The sequence below is a fragment of the Heloderma suspectum genome, chromosome 10, assembly GCF_057233095.1.
Source record: "Heloderma suspectum isolate Gila_16-S chromosome 10, 16-S_ref, whole genome shotgun sequence".
Lineage (NCBI taxonomy): Eukaryota > Metazoa > Chordata > Lepidosauria > Squamata > Helodermatidae > Heloderma > Heloderma suspectum.
This window is the reverse complement of record NC_139467.1, coordinates 29,046,793-29,073,693: the sequence shown is the minus strand read 5'-3', so window position 1 is coordinate 29,073,693 and position 26,901 is coordinate 29,046,793. Positions and strand designations below refer to the sequence as shown.

The 26,901-nt window shown below is 48.8% G+C and overlaps 1 protein-coding gene and 1 long non-coding RNA gene across 2 annotated transcripts in view; one reads left to right on the top strand and one right to left on the bottom strand.

Annotated features, from left to right (window-relative positions):
• Positions 1–26,901, top strand: part of LOC146338020 (uncharacterized) — an 86,362-nt gene that overhangs the window by 9,527 nt on the left and 49,934 nt on the right. Inside the window, exon 2 of the long non-coding RNA XR_014785142.1 lies at positions 10,033–10,170. This is a non-coding gene — a long non-coding RNA (uncharacterized LOC146338020). The remainder of the gene's footprint in view (positions 1–10,032; positions 10,171–26,901) is intronic.
• E2F2 (E2F transcription factor 2) overlaps positions 18,949–26,901 on the bottom strand; it is a 59,050-nt gene continuing 51,097 nt past the window's right edge. The window contains exons 6-7 of the mRNA XM_084815716.1: positions 26,422–26,569; positions 18,949–26,031 (exon numbers count right to left, since the gene is read on the bottom strand). Of these exons, the coding sequence (XP_084671842.1) occupies positions 25,784–26,031; positions 26,422–26,569 (396 nt within the window). The 3' untranslated portion in view covers positions 18,949–25,783. The remainder of the gene's footprint in view (positions 26,032–26,421; positions 26,570–26,901) is intronic.

Below are 26,901 nucleotides of genomic sequence, written 5' to 3'. Positions count from 1 at the left end.
CCACTCGTCACTCTGACTGGCAGGGCCTGCAGAATTGCTTTGAGCTGCTACAGCGGGGGCGCGGGGCGGGGACCACAAAGTGAGTGGAGCTCAGATTTTACCTCCTGGGAATCTCACATGCTCGCAGAAGAGATGCAAGCTTTCGACTGAGGGGAGATAGGATAGCGCTCTTCAAGGACTTGAAAGGTTGTCACAGAGAGGAAGGCCAGGATTTCTTCTCTATCATTCCAGAGTGCAGGACATGGAATCATGGGCTCAAGTTATGGGAAGCCAGATTCCAGCTGAACATCAGGAGAAACTTCCTGACTGTTAGAGCAATACGACAATGGAACCAATGACCTAGGGAGGCGGTGGGCTCTCCCACACTGGAGGCATTCAAGACGAGGCTGGACAGCCACCTGTCAGGGATGCTCTGACTTGGATTCCTGCATTGTGCAGGGGGTTGGACTCGATGGCCTTGTAGGCCCCTTCCAACCCTACTATTCTATGATTCTATGACTCTGCCTCAGTGCTTCCGTCCTGACTCTGTATCTGCTCACAAATAGGGAGGTTCCTCATGAATTGTCAAAAAAAGAGGAGCCAGATTTGCATAACATTTGCATATGCTAATATATAAATATAGATGCAAATTTAGAAATAATGATTACGTCTAATCAGTAGTATACACTGCTGCTCTACTTACACCATTGATAGAGCGTGAGCATAAGCAACCTCTAGCGCAATGCCAATAGCGCATGCTGGAATGACAGGTTTTCCAGGGAGACTTGTCATGCCGGTATACCCTGCTGGCATTGCATCATCAATGGCATGAATGGAGTGGTAGCACTGGATACTACCCAACAGCGTGCACTTTCCTTAGGGCGCAATCCTATTGATTGCGTCTTCGATGCTCGTAAGCCCCTGAACTCGAAGCGGGGGGCACAGCGGAGGTGATTGTCACCTCCGCTGTGCCTCCCACTCTGCATTTCAGCTAGATGGGCTTTTTTGCCTGTCTAGCTGGGACACCTTGGAGTGGAAGGGAAGGAGGGTAGAGAGACCTCGAAATAACACATAAGCCGGTCACTCCAGTCCCCTCCCCGCCCCCCGCCACACCCTTTTACCTCCTCTCCAAGGTCACTTTAGCGACCTCAGAAAGTCAGCCGCTGTTAATGTCCACACCAGCTGCAAAGGGGAGGGGCAGGGAGCACAGATTCCCAGTTCCGAAGTCGGAACACTGTCTCTGACCTCAGAGCTGGGAATCTGAAATATCATGTAGCCCACCAGATGCTGTAAAGGGACCATATGGTTGCTCCTTTACATTGTTTAAATTGAAGAAAAACCAAAACAGAAGGTACTGGGGTGCATTAATAGAAGCACAGCTTCCAAATCCCGGGAAGTACTAGTTCCCCTCTGCTCAGCACTGGTTAGGCCTCATCTGGTGTACTGTGTCCAGTTCTGGGCACCACACTTTAAGAAGGATGCAGACAAGCTGGAGAGGGTTCAGAGGAGGGCAACGAAGATAATCAGGGGAATGGAAACAAACCCCTATGAGGAGAGACTGAAAGAACTGGGCATGTTTAGCCTTGAGAAGAGAAGACTGAGGGGAGATATGATAGCGCTCTTCAAGTCCTTGAATGGTGGTCACAGAGAGGAAGGCCAGGATCTCTTCTCGATCATCCCAGAGTCCAGGACATGGAATAATGGGCTCAAGTTACAGGAAGCCAGATTCCGGCTGAACATCAGGAAAAACGTCCTGTTAGAGCAATATGACAATGGAACCAATTACCTGGGGAGGTGGTGGGCTCTCCCACACTGGAGGCATTCAAGATGAGACTGGACAGCCATCTGTCAGGGATGCTCTGACTTGGATTCCTGCATTGAGCAGGAGGTTGGACTCGATGGCTTTGTAGGCCCCTCCCAACCCTACTATTATATAATTCTATGAAAACTGGTGGCACACTAATTAATTTTAGCAACCCAAAGAACTGTGCATGAAATGAGAGAAGCCTCTCATCTATTTCAACAGAGTTCAGCTCTCTCCTACTAAGGCTGTTGGGCCACCTTCAGTTTCACTGTCACTATTTATTAGTTCTAGTTCTTGTTGAGACATATGTGTGTTTCAATGACATATCTGTATTCTCGCACATACCTGCTAGGGATAACCACCTGAAAAATATTAATTACAACTTTGAACCTGCCAAGCTCGCCTGGTATTGCAGTTGGCATCCATTCATTTTTACTAATGAACTTCTGAAACAGGGAAAAAATTCCATGGAAAAATAAAGCACTGGAAAATGTTCTGCCCAACATCACTACCTGCAGGAATATTGCTGGTTGCTTTATCGCTGCACCAATGCCACCTAACGTTTAAATAGTAAACTATTAAAAGTGCAATCCTATGCATGTTTAGACAGAAAAAAAGTCCTACAATTCCCAGCATTCCCCAGCCAACATGGCTGGCTGGGGAATGCTGGGAGTTGCATGACTTTTTTTCTGTCAAAATAGGCATAGGATTGCAGCCTGAACTTTAAATGGTTTTTGCCACCCCAGCAAAGCAATGGTGATGCTTCTAGGCACTGGCCATTAGTAGATGTTCCATAGCCAGCTGGCACACCTGGGCTTTTTTCTTTTTCTCTTGGACAGGGGGTGGGCAAGTGGCCAATAGCAAAGGGATTGGATAGGCCTGTTGGCAGCCAGCAGTTTGTGTGTGTGTGGGGGCAGATTGGCAGCAGCAGCTGTCCCTGCAGGCAGCTGAGAGCAGTGGTGTGTGTGTGTGTGTGTGTGTGTGTGTGTGTGTGAGTGATCCACTACCTATCCCAGTCTGCTGCCTGAGTCATGTTGGTTCACGGAAGGGCTGGCCCTGTTCTTTCTTCTCTCTGTCCTGAATCATCTATTCCTATGCCATTTCATTGGGTCACCCCCAGTGCACCGTGGGGCCAATGTCCAGGGACCTGCAGTCAGGGGGTCCCCAATGACCACTCAGAGAACAGCAGATACAGAAGCAAACTCCTTTTTTATTCCTGTAGTCAAGATGGTGCTACGATTTAAGAGAGTTTAAAATGCCAAATTGCACGTGCTCAGAGATGGTGGCGATGATGATTTTAAATCCAGCTTGGCAAACAGTTTTATTGTTGCTGTTCTAACATACCAGGAATGCAGAAGCAGCTTTAAAGCAGGGCATGGAAGTTGGAGGGGGGTGAAGAGAAATGCTGGTTGTATGCTGTGCTTTTCAGGTGGTTGTCCCTACCGATTATGCAAGATGCTCCGACCAGGTGATCTGTGTACCTCCCTGCCCAGTCTGATGTCCAGGTGCTCACTGTGGATGGACAACACTTCTGATGGTTCATTATCTGTAAGCCGGAATTGGACAGGACAGCCCTTCAAATAGAGGACAGTTCTTAACTGGGGCTGATGGGAGTTGGAGTCCAATGACATCAGGAGGCTCACAGGTTCCCCACCTCTGCCCCAGCCACTGCAACAGTGCCTCCCTGAACAGTTTATCTTTTCTATCCATTGCAAAGACACCCCCCACCCTCCAGGCAAAGCATGGTCTCCCCTGCTCCCGTTCCACATCCCCTTCACAAGCCTGGGCTTATCCACTTTCTTTCCTCCCCGCACCCTACAGAAGATGAGTCACCTCACTCTGCCTGTTGGCCAGCCCTTACTGGTCAGCAGCTTTCTCTTCCTAAGGGCACAAAACCAGCCTGTCAGGAGTTCCCCTTTCACATCCTGGCTTAGCAGCTTCCAGGGCACCACAGAGGGGTTATTATTGTTCTCCTCTCCTCATGTGCTGGTCCGGGAGCACATACCCATCAACCACCTGGCAACCCATCAGCCTTCCCCAACTTGGTGCCCCTCTATATGTGTCAAGACTACAACCCCCTCATCCCTGGCCAGCAGGGAGTTGCAGGCAGCTTGGGGAAGGCTGCTAGGTGTTCATTTACTCCAGAGGAGGGGAAGCTGGTGCTGAATGGCAACTCCCATCACCTCTGACTGCTTGGCCATGCTGGCTGGGGCTGATGGGAGTTGTAGCTCAACACTATCTGAAGGGCCACAGGTTTCCCACCCCTGATTTACTCAGCCTGCCATGTGCTGGCTTTTCTGAAGGAGGGGGCATTCATAACAGCCACCCCTCCCACACACACACTTTTTATTATTATTATTAAGTAGAAGCTAATGTAGTGTGCATCCTAACACATCCCTCAAAAGGCAAGGCGGCCTGGTGCCCTTTGGATTTATTTATTTAATTATTTATTAAAACATTTCTATCCCACCCTATAATATTAAGATCTCAGGGCGGCGTACAGATGTCTGGATGTCTTGGACTACCACTTCCATTAGCCCCAGCCAGTATGGCAAGTGATCGGGGATTAGGGGAGTTGTAATCCAAAACACCTGGAGGGCACCAAACCTCCTCCCCCTGGACAAACTGGTGGGTGGGTGAATGAATGCCAGTTGTTGGGATTCGGGGGTGTGGGGGAGTGAACAGCAGGGGTGAGATCTCTGTTGCGTTCCTGGGCTGCCTAGACGCACCTGACTGGTCACTGTGGGAAACAGGAGGCTGGATGAGATGGGCCTTTGGTCTGATCCAGTAGGGCAGCCATGTACGAATCACCAAAAAAGAGGATATGCATCACCCGCAAAGAGGACTGATTTGCATATAATGCGCATAAGCTAGTATACATGTATAGATGCAAATTCAGAAATGAACGTTTTAATTTAAATAGAAATGCAGTAGATCTCATCGTGGTGTGGAAGACTGTGGCCAGGTGACCTGTGTGCCTTGCTCAGTCTTCTGTCCAGGTGCCGTTGAGGGGCAACTTCAAGGCCCAGCTCTTTCTTCTGATGACTGGACAACCCTTCAAACAGAGGATGCCTTCAAAATAGAGGACAGTCCTCTGGCAGCCCTTCACATAGAGAACTGGCCTCTGTAAAAGAGGACCACAAGGTCGCCCTATAAACCACCTTTTAGGGTAAACCCTCCTGAGGGGGCATACAGCAACATTTAAAACTGTGAAACATTCTCCTGTTCTCCTTCGGCAGTTTAACCCAGTCATGCCAAGAGGAAAGGAGTTTAGCCAGCCACTGAAGCCCCACCCCTCGAGCCATCACCAGCCAAACACTTTCACAAGCCTACATTTGTGGTTATAAGGGTGAGCAGCAATTAACTGGGCACTTGCTGAGGCCCTAAACTAATGGGGCAGGGGGCAGGCTGTGGCGAAGCAAGAACATGCTCTGAAGTTTACTGCACCATGAATGAAAACTCTGAGGTGTGTTCTGAATCTGAGATGCATTCTGGCTTAGCTACATTAGAAGCCCCAGCAATTGGTCAGACTGTCATAAAACTCTGGAGCTGGCCTTGAGGTCTAGAACCTTGATTTTATTTATATATATATATGCACACACACACACACACACATACACACACACACACACACACACACACACATATATATATATACACACACACACACACACACACACACACTGATATGTTCAGGATGCTGAACCATTACCAAATTTGTGCATATTCTGCACTGAGCAGAATTGTGGAAAGGACACAAGCCCAGTTGCCCCTTTAATACTGTACTCATGATCAGGTTCTCCTCAGCTTAGAGAAATCACCTAGAGTTGGTTCTTTCCCCTTTCTCTCTCTTTAGCCAGAGATCACCAGGGTGTACCTTTGAGAGAAGGGGCCTGAGGGTTGCAGAAGATGGCAGGATTTTTTCCATTGCTCAACAATTTGGGGGTTGGGGGGGGAGAGAAATAGGGCAGATTCTTAGTCCGTGCTTTCTGTGTGGTTGCTCCCAGATTATAGAGTAGTTCTCCTTGGAAACTGTTGCTTCCCAGCAAAAGTGCTCAGTCCAAAACCCACCACTACTAATGTATTGCAGATGGCAATTCCTGTTTGGAGAGATGAAGAGGGGAAATCTGAATTATGGGAAGCTGGCAGGACAGCCAATCTGGGTTTATGGCAATTACAGCACAAAACCCTGAATTCATCACATTTTTCTGGAAGGAGCAAAAAAGGAAAACAGCTGGAGGGGAAACTCCCTCCAAATGGAGAGAAGAGGGAGGTGGGGATTTTCCCCCTTCAAACCTCCTCCTCCGGTATGTGTCTCACCAACAGGGAACCTTTTAAGTTTTAACTCCTTGGCCTATGGCAGGGATGGGGGAACATATGTCCCTCCAGATGTTACTGGAAGACAACTTCCATCACCCCTTACCATTGATTGAGCTGGCTGGGACTGGTCGGAGTTAAAGTCCAGCAACATCTGAAGGGTCATAGGTTCCCTATGGGATCAGCTGTTGGGATGCTGGCAGAGTTTGATGGGGTCATTTATATTGCGGGGGAATATTGATTTGCTCACACACATACACACACACGTACGCACACACACAGAGCAGAGTAAGGGAGGGGAGTGGGTGGTTAGTTCACATCACCTTGAGTTCATCATGAATCCAGCTTGACGCGGCTCATTCTCCAGCCAGACTCAAAAGGCATTTGTGCACCTGGGATTCTGTCCTAAAAATCAAAATAAAATCCAACATTCTGCAGCTGGGATGTATTAATCACTGTGCTCTGGGAGAGGGCAAAGGTGGGACCATGAAACAGCCATTCTTCCAATGCGACCAGCCTTCACTACAAAAAAAAGATGCCTTAAACTGGTTTTTAATCATCATTACTCTCCAGTTGCTGCAGCTAGCTCTGGATATTTGCAGATTTCCTGCCTGAAGACACCTCTATAATGTGTTCCATTTTCAGACAAATTTCTTTAAAAAAAGAGTGAGAGGGAAGGGGAAGCTAATCATTACCACCACCACCACCACCACCCTGAAATTAACGACTCACCTTCCACATGACTTGCTGCACCTTTCCTTCTGAAACTTTGTAGATTTTCTTACATAGAGACACTTATTGCCTGGCTGTCCTTTTCAGAACACTGGTCCACAAGGAACAAAAAGACATATTTTGGAAACCCTCAAAATGTCAAGTCTGCTTTTGCACAACAATCCCAGTGACTATTCATCTGAAATCTGGCAGGCTCGATCCCAACAGAAGGGGCAACTGTCCCTGCAAATTCCATCCAATTCTGCCAAGAAATAAAAAACGTAACTGCAGTTCCCTTTTTAAAAAGGATCAGAATATAAAGGCATGTAGCACAAAAATCCCTGTACCTATTTCTCTTACATATGTAAGAGTGTAAGGTGTAATCCCCTCCTAAGGGGCTATTATGACTGTGAATATAATCCAGTTCTGACAAAGTTGTTTTTTTTTAAGTTATAACTGTATTTTTTAAATTTCCCATGATAGTCAAGGGGAGCACGAAGCTTCAGATTTCTAAATCACGACTCAGGTTCAGTAGCTGAATCAAAGAGGATGAACTCTGCATTGCTCTGAGCAGAATCGGGTCATTTTCCAAAGTGCCAAATTAGGGTCCAAGTCAAATTTGAAGGTTGGTGCATACTGTTATTGCATATAGACAGAGGGACAGTGCCGTTCATTTTCTTCAGGGATCAGCATTGCTGGGCAACTCCTGATACCCACACCACACGAGGGGCCTCACCAACAATCCCTGGAACCTGACCTGGCCCTGCCAGTGGGCCCCCAAAACTTACCATTCTCCCACTGTGTGGTTTTAATGGTTAATTCTGAGTTTATGCTTGTTTGATTACTATCATTGCACTCTGTGATTCGCCACTGTGTACACCACTTTGGGATGTTTTTCCCTAAGAGGCAGTGTATACATCTTCCATATAAATGAAGGAGCAATCCTCGATCATCATTAGACACTGTCTAGAGGGCCACAGGATTTTCAGTTTCTGGGAACTGAGGTCAGAGCCAGGGCTCCGAATGCGGTTCCCAGAACCCGCGGTTCCCTCCACGCCCACTGCATCTCTGTGCTCGGAAACGGAGCGTGGAGGTGGGGAAAAGGGGGTGGTCCCAGGAGCGGGGAGGGGAGGAGACTGCAGAAGCCGCTTTATGCAGCCTCCTATACACCACACGGCCTCCTCCCCTCCTCCTCCCCTCCCCCTCCCCGAAGCTGTGGCTAGATAGCCGAAATTGGCCATTTAGCCAAAAATACAGGGTGGCTGGAGCACAGAGGTGAGGATCGCCTCCGTGCTCCGGCTGCCCTGCATTGGATACTCAGTAGCCTCTGACTTCGGAGGCTGCCCACAAGTTCAATAGGATCACACCCTAAATCAATGCTGCCTGTTCACCTGCCCACAAAGAGCAAGTGAGCAATGAGAAGATCGAGGAAAAGGCGTGGTCACCACTGTCCATCTTGCCTTCTCTCCTTCTGAGAGGTAGGGCAGATCGGGCTCAGAGGGAAAAGTAAGTAAATGGGCTGTGGCAAGTGGCAAGGAGAAGGTGGCTGTTCTTAGAGATAGGGGTGCCTGCTGAAAGCATCCTGCCCAGGAGCCTCCCCTCAACCCCCAAGAACCAGCACCGATTCCCCTCTAAGTTTAATTGTGCTTTCCTTGCTCCTGGACACCTCCTTCAGATGCTGTCCAGCCAAAATGGTTGAGATGCTCCAGTGCTTAACTAGGAAGTCTAATTTGTTTCTTGCAAATGGACACAGCTTTCCACACATTAGAATAGCTCTTAGTTTGATACACTGCAGCTATTCACACATAACGGCAGCCAATCATGGGTTAATTAACCCAGGGTTTGACATGGAGTGCACCAGGCATGTTTGGTAGCCCTTTTTAATTTTCAGCCCCCAGTTGCACCAATTAGGGGTTGCTATGTGACATCCGAACCTGGTCACTATAGATTAATCATGGGTTAAACAACCCACAGTTAGTCTAACTACTAATGGTAGGTTAACTGTAGGTTGTTTAACTCATGATTAACCTATGGTGTCTGTCTGGGTTTGGGTGTCACATAACAACCACCGAACAGGGGCTGAGTATTAAAAATGGCCACCAAACATACCCAGCACACCATGGCAAATTGTGGGTTAATTAATTATCCCACAATTTGCTACCATTACATGTGAACTGGGTCACTGAAGCCTTCAAGCAAAGTTATGCAGCTGTCAGAGCTGGACACATTGTGACCACCCCATCTGACTGCAGCCACACTTGTAACACCCCTAGGTATATCGCTTATCTCTAGGTATACCTCTATAGCCCCATGATGGAGGGGTCTGTCCTCTCCATTCCTGTGAGGTGGGGCTGCCCCGCAGCAGGGGGGGAAGGGGCAGCCATATCACTGTATTCCTGGAGTACTCTGGCTTCAAACTGTGTTGACCGCAAAGCTATCTGTTGGTTAGGGACGTCTACCACCTAGGTACTACAGGCTTCAAACACATGGAGCCATTTAAATTAAACGATGTGCTTTATGAACCAAATAGCACCATGGTGCACACTCCTAGAGCCTCCTTAGTATGCACATCAAGTTTCAAGTGTCTAGATTTCATGTTCTAGGACTCAAGGCTACATGGTCTTGTAGCTGTAGTGCAGACAGACAGGCACATATCCTCTTTTATTATTATAGATCAGCCTTCCCCACCCTGGTGTCTTCCAGATGTGTTGGATTACAACTCCCAGCATCTCCCAGCCAGACATGCTGGGGAATTTTAGTCCAACACATCTGGAGGGCACCAGGTTCAGTTATATAGATCAATTATATGTGTGTGTGTGTGTGCGTGTGTGTGTGTGCGCCCTCCAAAACCAAATCTCAAACTATCATGAAAATCCAGGCCAAAAAAGAAAAAGAAGCTCATTGGCAAAAAAAAGGATATTGGCTCAAGCATTTAAAGAGTTGGTCTTAGCATAGTGCTAACAGGCTGAGCTGTGAATCAGGAAGTCCCCAGTTCAAATCACGCCTTGGCCATGAATTCAATTGTTATCCTTAGACAAGTCTCTCTCTCTCTCTCTCTCTCTCTCTCTCAGCCTCATCTGCTATATGCGTGATAATACTGAATTACCTCACATGGTTATTGTGAGAATTACAACCACCAAACGCATGCCGAGAAGCTCTTTGAATGACTGAAAGCACCATACAAATGTTCAAGTCTTATGATTACTTTGCTTGCCTTTCAGCTTGGCTCAACCCCTCAGAATACCCAGGACTGTCTGAAAGCAGCATGTACGCCAACGGAATCTAAGGGCTGTAAAACTGCTGGCCTGAAGCATTCTGCCAGATGTATGGCTGCTGAAAAACGCGGTGAGACAGAGCAGGTAGGAAGCCTTCCTTATCTGTGGGTTTGGGGGGGGGGCGGGGGGATTTTCCCTGCTCGCTGCGCTTTGTCCAGGCTCTGCGGCCAAGGGCATGATCTGCAGTTGTCAATCCTCTTTTTCAGCCCCAGGAAAGGACATTGCTAAGATGGGCTCAGGCGTGATTAGGGAATTCCTAGCAAGCTGCAAATATTTTCTCTGCCACCTTAAGTTTGAAAACTCTCTTGAGCTGGTTAACTGCCTGGAATTCCAAACTGTGGCCCCAGTTTGTATGTAATGCCTAATTCAGCTCCTGGATGGGGCAGGTTAGCTAGACTGAGTTGGGAATACTGCAGCCTGGTCTGCAAGTTACTGGCAGGGGGCAGTGTTGCAGTTATTCAGTTCATGGGAATTTTGACCACAGCTAGTCTTTGGATCTCTATAGCCTACAGTGTGGTTTCCTGTGATTTCTTCCTTTTGCCCCTCCCCTTCCTTCCCCCCACCTCTCCCTCTCTGACCTCTACCATTGCTGGGAGTACATGTGTTTGCTCTCTCTCTCCTGGCTGTGTAATGGAACACAAAAGAGACTGAACAAACTCCTTTGAAAGTCTATGCTGTACCTGCACTGTATATGCAAGGATATTTGTGAGTAAACTGTTTTCTTTCACTGAAGAAGACTGTGGTCTCCTTTTATAGCCTGTGTGCATGTGGGACTGATAAATGCTCATTCTGTTTTACTTTTGTTTTTTACTTTGCTAATTGCCCTTCTAACAGGAGGCATCATTATTAAATAATCCCATCAGATTGGCCTTCCCCAACCTGGTCCCCAATGGTTTGCACCACAACTCCCAATTTAGACTATGCTTTTATCATAATGTTGTATTGTTGTATAATCCTGTTCTTATGAATTGTTGTGAACCACCCAGAAAGCTTTGGCTATGGGGTGGTATATAAATGAAATTAATAATAATAATAATAATAATAATCTGTGAACATTGGCCATGCTGGCTGGGCTGATGGGAGCTGAAGTCCAAAATATCTGGAGGGCACCAGTGGACAAAGGGTGACGTAGATCAATTTTAATCTGGCTTCAGGCATGGCTATGAGATGAAGGCAGTTTGGTGGATGATCAACACCAGGAACTGGATAGGAGGAGTGGATCCCTGCTAGCAGTGATAAACTGCTATGTGGCTTTCAAGATGATCAGCCATGGTATTCTTCTGGCAGGGCTGCCCAGGTTTATGGCGGGGGTGGGCAACTTATGGCCCTCCAGATGTTGTTGGGCTGCAATTCGCATCAGCCCAAGCAAGCATAGCCAACAATGAAGGATGGCAGGAGTAGCAGTCCTATAACATCTGAAGGATCACATTTCCCATCCTTGATTTATTAGGCCTAGGGCAGATGTGATGTTGGAGGCCCTACCACAGCTGCCTGTAAAGACCCATGAGTTGGGATCTGGTGGGCAGTGTGACAGGCCTGAAGGGGGTGGAGTGGGGTGGGCTCCAGGCAAATTGCGCCAGTTGTCCCTTGCCCTTGTGAGCAGTCCTGTCGTCTGGACTAGGGCTGCACAAGGCCCCCCCCCCCGCCCCCGATCTGCCTCGGAGGCTGCTTCAGGGCTTCCAAGGTGAGCCGAATTCACTGCGGACTGCTTCAGGGCCCCCCGCCCTGCTTCGGCCACCAGAGCCGAAGAGGGATTCGCATGGCCGAATCCCGCTTCTCCCCCCGCCAACCCTGCTGCTGCACGAACCCCCAGCTCCTTACTTGGGCCCTCGGGTGCTTGTCGGCAGCCATCTTCCTGTTCCAGGGAGTCGCAGCCGCTACTGCTGCCACCGCCAGCTCCTGGGCCCTCGGGATGTGGGCCGGCAGCCTTCTTCCTGTTCCAGGGAGTCGCCATTTTTGAAATGGCAACTCCCTGGAACAGGAAGAAGGCTGCCAGCACGCGTCCTGAGGGCCCAGATAAGGAGCTGGGGGCCGGGTGGCAGCAGCAGTGTGGCTGGGCTTCCGGATCACTCCAAAGCGCCACTGAAGTGCTTCGGAAGGACTCGACCGACTTTGTGCCACCTCGTGCCCCCTCCACTTCGCCTCGGAAGCAGCCCGAAGTGCCCCAGGCTGAAGCAGTGCACAGCCCTAGCCTGGACCGCCTGGCTGTGATGGTTCTTGGAGGCACATTTCACGGTGATTCTGCTCCTTCTTGACAAGGAAGGCCTCTTACCCCATTAGACCTCGTCAGGGGCCAGGAGCCCAGAGCAGCGTTTGAGCCAACCAAGCACCCTGTGAGGAAAGGTTGAGCACATCATGGGGTGGCCATGTCTTTTGTTTGAAAGGCTGCCAAAGGACTGTCCTCTGTTTCAAAGGCTGTCTTGCCCAATTCTGGTTTAAAGCTAAAGAACCATAAAAACTGTTGCCCATTTACCATTAGTTATGAACAGCAGACTTGTCAAGGGCTCCTTGGAGGCCTCTCTCAGTCTAATCCAGTAGCCAAGTCCAGACACAGACAAAGGGATTCCTTTCAAAGCTTTATTCTTCTTTTATAACTTAACAACTCTACAGGTAGCAACTAGATCTGAGCAGCAGAGTACCTATGCCCTAAGTTGAAACAGTTGGTCCCTGTTTGAAAGGGAATTACTGGCAGACCCCTGAACTTAAGGACTAGGGAGAGTCCCTCCCCTTTTCCCTTGGATCCTCTGGGCGCAGCCGTTGTTTGCGCGCCAACCGGGCACTACGCCTCCTTTCTGCGCCCTCCATTTGGCACTGCTCTCTGCGTCGGCGTCGCGCGTCCATCAGGTCTGCTTCCCATGCTCTGTCACTCCCAGGACTGCTATCTAAGCTAGGAATGCCGGTGGGAGGAATCTCCGTCAGCTGTTGGTCCTGGGAAAGAGGAGCGTGCTCCTCTCCCAGGAGCGACTGCTCTTCCTCAGAATCAGAACTACTCTGGGACTCTATGGGCTCAGTGTCCACCCTGACAGACTGAACAGGCGGGCACACAGGTCAGCTGCTCACAGTCTTCTGCGCTTTGGTGAGGTGTACTGTATTTCTATTTAAATGATGATAATTATTTCTCAACTTGTGTCTATACATGCAAATTATATGCAAATCTGTAACCTCTTTTGTCCTCCTTTTTGATGATGCATTTCTTCTTTTTTGGCCATTCCTAAGCGGCCACTCTAAACACATGGGACAAACCAAGCTTCAGGGCCGTGCAGGAATTTGAATCGGTGCTTGCCACAGCCAAGCCCAGCGTCCTCGCTGTCGCACTGCATGGTTTGTATAAAAAATCACCAACCTGCTGCACCCAACAGGGACAGCCACCCTAGGGAGGAAATTAAACAGCCTTCCTGTGGCAGCTGTGAAACTTGTCCCCTCCCTTCAGTGCCAGCTCCAGGTTTTTAGGGGCCCTGGGCAAGACACGCTCAATGGGCCCCCTCCCTCAGTAAGTCTGCCTTCTCTCTGCCATTGTCACCAGCTGCTGTTTCTCCTCCTCCTCCTCCTCGCTACCATTTGTTTGCTTGACAGGCAGACAGCCAGCGAGCAAGCAGGCCGTGGCCTCTCCCGCTCCTCCTACTCACCACCATCGTTGTCTGGGCCAGAGCAAGAGGCAGGTGAACAAGCAGGTTGCAATGGTGAAGAGGAGCAGCAGCTCCAGGGGGCTCTTGTCAGTGGGCCCCTGCTGGGCTGTGGGTCCTCGGCAGGTGCCCGACCAGGCCTACTCTTAACACCAGTTATGCCTCCCTTAGGTTGCAAGGGGGCATGCTGGCTGGGGCATGCTGGGAGTTGTAGGAGTTTTCTCTGTCTAAACATGCATAGGATTGCAGCCTTAGTCTTTTTCCCCCTGCTATTTTAACAGATAGCCGCATGGTGGCAGTCTATGTTAACAGTAACGCATCTCAAATGTTTTCCAAAAAAGGGTTTTACTTTAGGCGTGTCAGTGAAATCTGCAACGGAACCAAATGAGTTCGGATTTTTATGAATCTGACTTGTGGAATCTGCAGTAGACCGGCTTTTTTCCTATCGGCTGGATTCCGTGGACTTGCAGACCGTTTTGTTTAACTTTCCTGAATTTTGTGCGAATTTCATCATAGAAAAATATCCAAAAGTAAAAGAACCCGTACAAAAATACATGTTTCTCCCATAGGCTAAAGGGTGAAAACGTGCATTTTGGGAGAATTTGCATAGTTTTGCACATGCAAATTTGTGCGAATTCAGATCCGGTGATGGGCGGACAATGGAATGAAAGGAACCTGACAATCCACAAAACACAGATGGAATGGATTTTACATAAACTGTAAATCCCTATTTTATTTGGATGATTTATTGAAGATTTCTCAAATTAACTGAGTCCCAAGACAAGATAGCTAGCCTTGCAACCCACAGTCCCTTTGCAACAGAACTGTCATGGGTATAAAGATATATTTCTGAATAAAATAGAAAATACATGTGCCACTTTGCCCACCTAACCACTCCACAAGGAAGATGTTCAACTAACAGAGAAATCTCTTGTGTCATATCTTCGTATACCGGGGTTGGGGAACCAGTGGCCCTCCAGATGTTGTTGAACTCCAACTCCCATCAGCCACAGCCAGTAAGGCCAATAGTCAGGGGTGGTGGGAGTTGTAGTCCAACATCTGGAGAGTCAGAAGATTCCCCCACCTGTTGAGTATAACAATATTGATTTCTATTCTTCGAGTGCCGTTCTGTATGTAGGCAACACAGCACCATCCATGCACAAGAAGGACGTAGCAGCAGATCTGGGTGAAATCCCAAGAGATACAAAAATGTTTAGGAAAGACTCGAAGGGTGGGTGGCATGGAGAAGGACAACCCCCAAACCCAGCTTGATGAAGGCTTGAGGGAGCTCAGTGGTCATGGAATGCTGACGGTTGGGGTGGTGGCACTACTGGGGGTGAGAAATGGAAAACCAGGTGGAAGAGGAAATGAAATGGAGTACCTTGACTAGGAGCACTTCACGCTGCAAGATTTTGTTGCAGCGCCCAGTTTGTTGTCCCTGAATTGGGATCGTTATATTTCATATTTGTGTACTCACCCCTCTCACACACACACACCTAAAGAGGAAGTAGCTTACTATAGTGGTAATTCTAGGATGGGGTGGAAAAGTCACTACTCTGCTAATGGTTCCATATTTCTCCTGGAATTGTATGTACTCCCCTTTTAAGAGTTGTGCTTCTCTACTTCATTTCTCTCCCTCCCCGCACCCCGCTCCGAGTATAAACAGAGGTGTGCGATGCAGTATCCTTGCTGAAGCTCAGGTCAGTGTCTGGTTGAAAGGGAGGGGAGGATGAAAACTAGGGATGCATGGATTTTCTGAAGCCCATTCCGTCTGTTTCACAGATGTCCAGTGCCTTTTGTTCCGTTGTCTGCTCATTGGCGAAAATGGCTTTTTTTCCAATTTCCTGAATTTGCACACATTTGCGCTTGCAAAAATGTGCAAATCCCGCCCCGCAATGCACAAATTTCCCCTAAACTGCACATTTTGTGCTTTAGCCTGAGGAAAGAATGCACATTTTCAGCTGGTCTTTTTTATTTTATGTTTTTGTTCTATGACTAAATTTGTGTAACGTTCTGGAAACTACAGAAACTGGTCCTCCAGTCCACAGAATCCATGTGACTCAAGAAAAGGCAGTCCGCTGTGTAATCCGTGGGTCAAATTCATAGAAACCTGAACTCATTTGATTCTGTTGTGGATTTCTCTGACATCCCTAGTGAGAACCCTAGTGGAAATCACTTTAGGAACACTGGAAATCACTTGGGATTCCATAATAGAGAAAAAGATGTGTGATAAACCGAACAAATTCCCTATTAGTGTCATACCTTTATTAGGTCAGCCAAAAGGTCACAAATATTGTGCAAGCTTTCAAGACCTCCAGATCTGTTCATCAGGCAAGAGGTTACTCCCCGCTCCAAATGCCTCTTGCAGAGGTAAGAGGGAGAAGGGGGGGGGGGCTGACTCGATGCTGAAATCACATTGTCTTTATGTTTAGAGCCATGTTCAGTTGGTCCAATGGCAGTGGGTTATTTCAAGTGACTGTTCAGTTATAGACTGATCTCCTTGTGCCCCCCCCCCCCCGGCATGTGATGGTTGGATCTGCAGCTCCCCGTAGGTTGGCTGGGAACCAGAAAGGAAAAAAAATGTTGGATCCCCCATTTTGGAAATATAAAATCCAGTGGTTACTCAGACATGTTTCCATTCTCGGCAAAGCACACTTGCCCCTTTTACCAGTGGATCACAGAGAGAAATGAGGCAGTCTTTATATTAAACCAAGCTGGAGATCATTTTAGATGTTGTACTATGTTTAAAAAAGGCCAACTGAAACTAAATTGGGTAGCTTTACCTAGTAGTTGGAAGGAATGGACCCTCAGAGAATAATGTCTCAGTTTCAGGTGGTGTAACATCCCCTTCCTCCAGTATAGGGCACCGCTGTAGAATGGCTAAATTTGGTATTCTCGAAGTCATACCCCCCGCCCCCAAAGCACACACTAAAGGAGGTAGCTGTGTTGGTTGTAAGAAACATTCCAAAATCCGTATTAGAATAATACCACTACTAAGTCAACCAGAAGATCACAAAAATCATGCAGGCTTTCCCTCCTAATCCCAACATCTGCTTTTTGTATCATCTTGCCTGATGAAGAGACCTGGAGATCTCAAAAGCTTGCACAATTTTTATCATCTTTTGGTTGACCTAATAAAGGTATTACACTAATATGGATTTGGGAATTATACTTTCAGTCAGCACAGCTACCTTTGTGGGTTTCAGAGGTGGGGGGTGGGGAGACTTAAAAAAGGAGATTGCACTCTCAATTGCTGGGGAACATGACCAGGAAGGTGCTTTGTGCTCCTGTCCTGCTGGTGACCGTTTTGAAGACATTTGGCTGACCTCTGTGGGGAACAAAATGCTGGACCAGATAGGGTTTTGGTCTAATGTAGCATAGCTCTTATGTTCTTAAAAGCTTACGTAAATTCAGGGCACGGTCCAATGGAATTTAAGCCCTGTTCATTTCAATGGAAGCATTAAGCATGCACTTAACATCTTCTGGTATCAATCGGACCTCTAGGGTTGTATCCATCGGACGTCTAGAGTTGGACTGCACTTTGCACGTTGAGCTGAACTAATTGGTGTTGCAGCAGAAGTCTCCTGCATTGTGCAGTATGGTATCAGGGTGGAAACTGAGCCGATAGAACCCCAGAGCAGTTCCGATTCTGAGGATCAGCAATCCGTGGGAGAGGAGCCAGCTCATCCCTCACAGGCACAGCAGCTGGCAGAGATTCCTCCTGCCGGCATTCCTGAGATAGATAGTGATCCTAGCAGTGAGAAGGTGTGGGAGGGGGGCTTGCTAGACGCTTGACGCAGGGAGCGACGAGCGATGGAGGGTGTGGAAAGGAGGCGTAGCGCCCGTTTGGCGCGCAAGCAACGGCCGCCTCCCGTGGACCCAAGGGAAAGAGGGAGGATCTCTCCCTAGCCCATAAGTTCAGGGTCTTCAAGTGATTCTCCTTCAGACAGGGATCAACTGCCTACTTGGAGCATAGGCTACTCTGCTGTTCATTGCTTAGTTGCTGGTGATTAGCATCTGAGTCATTAAGTTGTAAAAGGATTAAAGCCTTGAAAAGAATCCTTTCGTCTGTGTCTTGAGTTGGCTATTGGAGTGTACTGAAAGAGGCCGCTAGGGCGCTCCTGACACACGGGTCCTTTCCTTGGGCTCCTTCTATGCTGAATCATCGCACCTAGGAAGACTCCTCTGCCCTCGTGACAGACTCTAGGCTGTTTAGAAGTTACTTGGCCATAGCACTAGCTACTGAGCCTTCAGAAGGCACATAGGCGCCAAGATGGTAAGTGTCTACGATCCAGAAACCAGGCCGGAAGCTTTGGAGAATGGAGCACCCCGTTGAAGGCAGGAGGGTCAGAGTAGCATCCCGTATTTCTTCCCACAACAATGTATGTAGATGAGAAGGAACCATTATGGCCTGCCAACTTGGTGAACTTCTGGCAGTGGGAACCTTACGCCGTACCCTTCGCCTAGGAGAGTCCAAAACTGCAGACAGCCATGTTGATCTATATCAAGAAACCAGTTCTAGCAGTTCTTGTCTCCACCAGGCACAGGGCTTTGGTGAAGTGAATGGGCCTCAATTGCCCATTCAAGACCAAGCCCCCTCCCCCCAATACTTTGCATTCAAATAAGGAGCAATATATAGTTGCTGGGAAAATTCATCTCCCTTCAGGTACTGTGAGGACTGCAGCTAAGCTCAGAGGGAACAGGGAAGTCTGAGGGGGCAGTGGGGGTGGCAGATGACATCAGCATCCCTGCTAACCAAAAAGTGCCCACACTGCATCCCTGTGAGTCACAGCCATTGGTGTAGCGGATGCAGGGCTTGCAGGGACGTAGCCACGGCACTTTTTCATTGGCAGGGACTCTGATGTCATCTACCACCCCCCTCAGAATTCCCTGTTCCCTCTGAGCTTAGCTGCGATCCTCACTGCAGCTGTGGGGGGAATGAATTTTCCAAGCAACAATATATTGTTTCAGGTTGGAATGCAAAGTCTTTGGGATGCCTTGGTCTGGAATGGGCAATTCAGAGCTCTTCGCTTTACCAAAGACGCGCTCCTGGTGGAGATGAAGACTTCTAGAACAGGTGGGTTGATATGGATCGATACAGCGGCCTGAAATCTTTGGACTGCCCTTGGAGACGGTCACAATGAGCGCCTGCATTTCTAAATGTACCACTCCACCACTGTTCATGGCTCAGCTACACTAGTCCTGGCCAGCTTTTTTGCTCTCCTACTGCCTGGGGGAGGAGATTCACCCACTCTTTGTGGGCTCCACCACCTGCAAAGGAGGTCTTGGGGGGGGGGGCTGCCAAAGGCTGTGCCAAACCTGGCAGCAGCCCTGGTTCCTGGTTGTAGCCTCAGTGGTTCCCACTTAGCATAAAGTAAGTTACAGAGAGGGAAAGCAAACTGTTAGGGTTTGGGAGGTGGAGTGCAGAAAGTTTCTTTTTTTAAACCCAACCCTTTAAAATAACCAAAACCGAATGACTGTGCACAAGAGGTTAACATAGTCCCCCTTTTGGTTCAAAACTTTTTATTTCCTTTTTGTTGTTGCTCACAAAAAACATCAAGTGCCTCAAGTTTAAAACAAAACCCTGCGCGTATCTCCAGCCACAAGGCCAAGCCCAACGACAGCCCTAGAACACATTTTAAATAGTTTCAAAAAAACAAAACCACACAGCAGAACAGTGTTAAAGATGGTTTCCATTATAAATACAGTGCAATAATTATGTACAACTTTTACAATATTAAGACAAGAGCCACAGCCGGGCCAAATGCATTTGGAAGGATTTTAAAAGATGCCTTGTGTAAGAAAGAGGAGCGCTGAGCTCATTCAAAGGAGCATTCTCCCCCCCCGCCCCCCAAGCTTTGGGTGAACACACACTGAATTAAGACTAAAGCTGAACTGCAATTCATTGTTAATGCATGCTCAGCCCATATTAAAATCTAGCTTGAGAAGCTGGTTCAACACCCCGAGCCTCCCCGCCAAGAACAGCAACAGAGGAACACGGACAACAAATTATTCTACAAACCAAGTTCCAAAACAGTTACAGTTGACAGAATGCTGCAGAACATTGATATTAAGAAACGACTGATGATGCTCCAAAGCCACAATTCATTTTTCTATGTACAAAGTAAGGAATTTCATCTATACAAAGAAATCAATTAAAACAAGTATGTTCAAAAAGCTTATTTTCAAACTGACACACCACATATAGCCCTTAAGTATGTCTTTGTCACAAGAAAGGAATACCCCCAAGCAAAACACACACACAGACACACAGCATTGTGGCATTTTTGCTCAGGATTTACCAGTTTTCCACCAAACATCAAGATGATCCAAATGAAGGAGCAGCAAACTCCTGGGGTGTGGTTGGCAACTGGAAGCCCAGGAGATGAATCCAGCCCCTCGATGCCATTTGGCCCTCCAGTGCTTGCCACAGTTCACAATCACCGCTTCCCTCTTTGAGCAGCGGCAGTGGGCCAACAATAGGGAAACAAGCGGCACCTCGAAGGGAATTAAGCATGCGAAATCGGCATGCGCCGAGATGGCGTGAGGCATCCGGCTGCATCAGAAGCCTGGCTGCTAGTGCAGCCTTGTGCAAAGCGGGAATGCGCCTTGGGTGTGCACTCCACGTGCTTCACACCCCGGTGGCCTGGTGCAGCTTGATCTCTTTATGGCAGGGGAGGAGGGATAGATTTGGTCCAACCCGGGGCTCTGAAATGGGTGAAGAGAAGCTCTTGAATGAGCTGCCCGTCCCAAGGCCTCTCAACTACGTGGCACTGTCAGCTGGTAAAGATTTGCTCTGGATAGAGTTTGTACTGGGGAGGATGCTCATAGGGTGAACTGAGCTTGACTTGGAGATCTCACAGGCCCCTTTGCAGCTGGCAAGCAAAGCCTCATCCTGAACTGTCCCAGCCCTGCGTGCAAGGGGAACGAGTCTCTCAAATCAGCACAGCCCGCTCCCCATTACTCAAATGCACACCAGCCTCCCTACTTTTGGATCCATGCTGCAATTACATCCCGTCACACCATGCAAGGAGGCTTGCTAAAATGGGCAATGCCACCAAACTAAATCAGCCTTCCCCATCCTGGTGCCTCTCCAAATGTTTTGGACTGTAACTCTCAGCTAGGGATGGGCAAACTCACTGTGGTCTGGGCCACATGCCGCTTGCTGATCCCCCACTGGCCTCCTGCCCCTGCTCGCTGTGTGCAGCGAGTCGCTGGGTGGTCCGCAAGGACCAGGTGAGTGGAGTGTGGCCCCCCGATCCCTCGCTGAGCTGCCATTTTGTGTAAAAATGGCAGCTCGGCCTTTTTAGCAAAGGCCGATTTTACGCAAACAGCAGCTGGAAAGCGGCCATTTACGCAAGACTACAAGCGTTAATGGCCATTTATGCCTACAATCTTGCGTAAATGGCCGCTTTATGGCAGCGTTTGTGTAAAATTGGCCTTTACGAAAAAGGCCAAGTCACCATGTTGAGGCTCGACGAGGGATCAGGGATTTCTCGCCAGGCCTCAAGCCTCAGCCGGATGCCCGTGACATCCCTACTCCCAGCATTCCTGAATGCTGGCTGGGGCTATATGGGTACTGAATCCTAAGCATCTGAAAAGGCATGAGGATGAGGAAAGACTGAACTAAACGTTTCTGCAGCTATTGAAAAGATACTGTTTCCAGCTGGGCACATAGCCCCTTCCCCTGCTTGCTATCTCACGTGGCAAGCTACAGAATATTCTTAGGACAATGCCCAAACGTGCATCTCATCTGTACGCTACAACTACTTGGGGTGAGGTGCAGGGTGCTTGGGTTGTCAATCACTTTAAGAGTCAAGCCAAATTTGTACGAGAGGGTTGGGAACCTACCTGTCACGCAATGGCTCTCATTATCCACACGATGATGCAACATCATAACGCTAAGTGATGCCCAGTTAGCTGCGAACGCCTCAGGAAGAAGATCCCCCCCCCCCCGCCCGCCCACACACACACATTTTTTTGTTTTTGTTTTACAGTGAAAGCGGCAGGTGCAGACAGGGGGTTGTATCCAATGCTAATCTAACTTAGGCCCCATTCATTTCAATGGGTCTACTCAAAGTAGGATTAACACTGGATGCAACCCAGGGAGTGAACAGCTCATTAAAAAAAAAAAGTTAAGCAAGGTCTGTGAAATCCGCCCCGCTCCTCAAAATACCACTTTCACCCTCAATCAGTGGGAGGCTAGTGGCCCCGATTTTGTGGGGCTGTGAATCCATTCCGGGTTTCAGCCAGAACTCTAAAGGAACTATCCAAGGTGCTGAACCACACCCCCAAAATAGGTTGAGCACCTTGGATAGCTCCTTTAGAGTTCTGGCTGAAACCCAGAGTGGATTCACAGCCCCACAAAATTGGAGCTACCAGCCGCTACTGCCCTCAATATTCTCATAGGTAGAATTTGGTGCAACCCTAATGCATAAAGCAGAGCACATATTCTAGACTTTCTACCAAGGATGCTTCCACTTGGAGGCCTCCCCACCCCAACAGCACATTGACTTAACCCATTTGTTCCCCATAGGGCACGTGGGGACGATATCAAGCCGATACCTGCTAGTCCTAACGGCAGACCAGCAGCAGCAGAGGGCAAGATCCAAGGGAGCAACTGTGGCAAATGAACACTGTACTAGTCAGTCTCCAACACACCCCTGCTCCAGCTTCGGGTTATTCTAGTGCTACAACAGGGAGTCCTAGTTTCAGCCGAGGTGGTTAGTTCTCTTATCTAGGCGGTACCATTTCAAACCGCTGGCGGGGGCTCCCAGGTTTCGAGTGCGCTAACAAGAACAAATCCTTGTGTGCAGAGAAACTAACATGCCTGGAGAAAAAGGGCAGGCTCAAACCCTTCTGCTTGATATCTAGTTGCCCATGTGCAAGGAACTTTTTTTACAAGGAAAAAACACAGAGGACTATTCTAGCACTCCAGTCCCACCCATAAGCTGAAGTGGTACAGGCCAGATGCACGTTTAATGCCTCAGTGAGAACAAGACATAAATCAGCTATGGAAGAAGCTGTTCTGGGGATAGGATCTATGGCTCAAACCCTTCGAAGATGTAAAGATATGCTTAACTTAATTCACGGAATTCAGTGTCACGTGCAATGTGGCAAAGGAAACTGACGATCCATTTCGATCGGTGCAGGATTTGTGGTTTAAGGTTCAGGCGACCACCAGCTAGAGGGAAAGACCATGGCTTCTATCCAATGTTAGTCCTACTTAGAGTAGATCCATTGAAATGAATGGGACTTAAGTTAGATCAGCTTTCTCCAATCTGGTGCCCTCCAGATGTTTTGAGCTACAACTCCCAGCACTCCTGTCCATTGCCCATGCTGGCTGGGGCTGATGGGGCTTGTAGCCCAAAACATCTGGAGGGCTCCAGGTTGGGGATGGCTGAGTGAGACTAACACTGGATGCAACCTCTTGGAAATAACACCATCTTTGCAGCAGGCTGGTAGAGAGACCCTCTCCACCAGAAACTGGAACATCCCAGTTCCCTCTGAATAGTGCCTCTCATTACCCCTCCATGAATGTCACCTATTTTGGGCGACCTGCAATCGAAGTATTACAGCTGCAAACCCATGGAGGCTTATTCCAGAGGAAACAAGGATGCACAGAGGGCACTTCAAATTACCAGGGTCAGGCACAGCCATTTAGAAGAAAATCCAAGTGAGATTTTAGATTCAAGGCATTGGTGCTGAATTAATCAAGATTTACACACGCATGGGAAAGAGAGTGAGAGAGTGTTTCTGGGAAACATACCCAGCATATTTGGTCAGGAGCAGCAGAATACAAGAAATCCTTGTTCCCTGAGAAAGTATGCATTCCCTATAGATACCTGGTGCCACATTAGGGCAGATCTAGACCTTACACAAGTTGCAGGGCTGCCACTGAAAATGGTATCCCTGCATCTAGATTTCCCCCATTATTCTCTCCCATCCCACCTCGGGAAAACTGGCTGATCAACTCAAGGTTATCACACAGTGATTCCCCACCACCACACACACACACACACACACACACACAGAGCTTTGCCACTATGCTCTGCTCACAGCATAACGATGCCTGGCAAGTTTAATGAAAATGCTGCTGGGGGAACTAAATGCTGTTTTCAATGGCAGGTCTGTGTCTCCCATAATTTACAAACATACACAGGACAGCAGTATCAGCTTCTGGAGGAGAACAAATATAGCAACAAGTCGTAAGTTTTCAATTTGTACAGAATCCATCAGGAAGAGTCCTGTGTAACTCTCCAAAGCCGCATATGTTCCTACAGCAGCCCATCCAAAATATCTTTCACCTTCCCTATTTCTTGACACACCGAAGGCTTTCTCTCACTTACAGACTTTCTTCTCTCACTTACTGGACCAAATTAAGGAGCTGATCAATCACGCATCTTTGATAACAAAAAGATAAACAAGCACCTTAATGAGAATTAAGGCTGTCTTACTTGAGAGCATGAGGATTGGGATGGGGTGACTGAAAACATCTGGGGTCTACCATTAGAAGAAGAAAAAGGGAAATTCCATCTTCTAAGGCAGTCTTCCACAACCCGGTACCCTCCAGATGTGCCTGAGCAAAGTCTGACACATCTGGAGGGTACCAAATTGCTGGAGGCTGTTCCAAGAAATCCAAGCCTTCCAAGCCTGTAAGAAAACGTTCCTTCACATCCTGTAGAGGGAAGCCACCGCGTCAGGCGATTATGAACAATAAGGGTAGTTACTGTCTGGTGCGACTAATGTTGGAATGAGGGTGCTGGTGGAAGAAAGGATGCTTTGCCCATTACATCCACTAGTCAGAAGCAAGGAATGGGGCTGGTTAACCTGAAATGGCTCCCAACGACGAGGTAAAACAGCCAAGGTGGAGATGTCAATCTGCTATCTTTAGCAACAAAGAGGGGAGATTCGCTTGTGCGGATCCAGTCCCGGAAGTACTACTTAGCTCCTTGCATACAGATCTCAGCAAGGGCTGCGTCCTGCCCATTTCGACCTCAGCCTTTACACTGGGCAACTTGTGGCTCTCCAGATGTTTGGGCCTACAACTCCCATCAGCCCAAACCAGCATAGCCAATGCTGAGGGACAGTGGGAGTTGCAGGCCAAACATCTGGAGGGCTGCAAGTTGCCCAACCCCTGGCCTTGAGCAACCCTGAGGAAAATAAGCCCACCTCGCCCCATTCCACCCACAGCGTCAAATTCCAAAGAAAGCCTCTCCCTGCTATCCTGATGCAGAATTAGAATGTAACTAGAATTCACAACAGGAGTGCAGCTTCAAACCAGGGCATGCTGAGATTTTCCCAGTTTAACTCAGAGCATGCTGGGATTTTCCCAGGTTAGCCCATGGATTGCCAGGGTTTATCCCAGGTTAACCCAGGGTAACAATAATCTGGGAAGAGCTTGATGCCAGAAGCCACCGAGACCTGATCCACAAACGAGAACTGCAGCGTGCCGTTTGCCAAATGGTTGCTCAGTATTCAAACCCTCACTGGATGGACCCAGACCTTCAGGGCGCCAGTGCAGAGAAGACGGCTCATTCTCAATCTCCTGGTGCCGGGCAGCTGTTGACATCCAAAAATCGCACCAAAGTGCTGGCGGTGCCTTAACAATCGCCCCTTTCTGCCCAGGGTGAGAGATGTGTGCAGAATGAGAATGCAGCATAGAGTGAAGGTTTCAAGGATCACTAGAAAAGTCACAGGCAGCAGAGGATGTTATCTCTCCACACCACAGGTGGGAATCATCCTTCAAACTCATGATATCCACCAAGCATGCCTAAGGGGAACTGGGCGGAAAGCGGGGGTTTGGGGGGAGAGGCTTCCCCACAGCAATTCTTGGTGCTCCTCATTGCTGGGGGGGGGCAGGGGGGTATACAGAGTCCTCGGCAGTTTCAGAGAAGCCTAGGATGGGCCTACCAGAGTCACAGAGAGCTACCTGTGGGGCCTCCATGGCCTCATTCTACCAAGCCCAAAGCCTGAGGCTTGGAATGCCTGCACGCATCCGTGCGTGTGTGCGGAGGGCAGGGGGTGGGGGTGGGGAATTATTAGCACCATAAGAAGGACCGGGAATCTTGGCATCAGTTCTTCAGCAGGTCGCCCAAGTCATAGGCCTCAAATAAGTCGCTCACGCCCTCCCCCTCCTCCAGGCCCCACAGGTAGTCCTCTTGGTCAAGGGGAGGGGAGAAGCTGACGAAGGGCCCTGTGTCGCTGTAGGAAGTGGAAGGGAGCTGGTCCTCGGTCTGCTGCAAGAGGTGCTGGGGCAGCTCCAGGAAGCCATCTTCCCCTTCCATCAGGCAGCCGGGTAGCTCCGTCTTCACAGACTCAGCTGGGGAAACAGAGGGGAGAACGGTGTGTGAGCAGAGCAAGGGAGTGTCCAGGATTGGCAGCACCAGGCCCACAGCTCAGCGGGGGGTGCCCACTGCTGACGCCTGCCCTATGCCTCTCTTTGAAAAGCTGGGTCCGGGAGTCGCCATTTTAAGTTCCCCACAATGCTCCATAAGGACGCTCCATTGCAGGGCATTGTGGGAAATTAAAATGGCAGCTCCCAGCCCCAGCTGCCATAGGGCACTCGGCCCAAAGGGTCTTCAGATCTGAAGCTGGCCCTGCACAGAAGCCAGCTTGGAGGCCATGGGTGCAAAGCTGCGGCGCACGACATTCAGAACAAATTGTCCCACAGGTGCCGAGAGGTCGAGCCCTGCAGATCCTCCTGCTTTACCTTTCACCGTCGGGGGGTTGCTGCTCTCTGGGTGTGCAGGAGCAGGGAAGCTGCCCTCCTTGGCAGGGCTCTCTTCCAAAATTTCCTCGGGGCACAAGTATACCTCGATAGGGCCGTTGGTACTTTTCAGGTGGAGCTGGACGTTTTCCTGGCCAGAGAAGAGGAGGAAAACAGTATTAGACTGGAGCAGCCTTCCCAAACCTGGTGCCCGCCTGGGTTCTCTGTCCCTCCTCTGCCCACACCCCTCAAACAGGCCACTAAAGTTGTTTGCAGGCTAGTAACTTTGGTGGGCTTATTTACAAGGCTATGTAAACAATCTAATGTTTCCTATTTATTTATCACATTTCTGTCCCATCTTTCCTCTAAGGAGCCCAAGTCAACATATTCTCCTCTCCATTTTATCCTCACTGCCATCCTGTGAGTTAGGCTGAGAGGCAGTGATAGGCCAAACAACACCCAATAAGCTTCATGCCTTTGTGG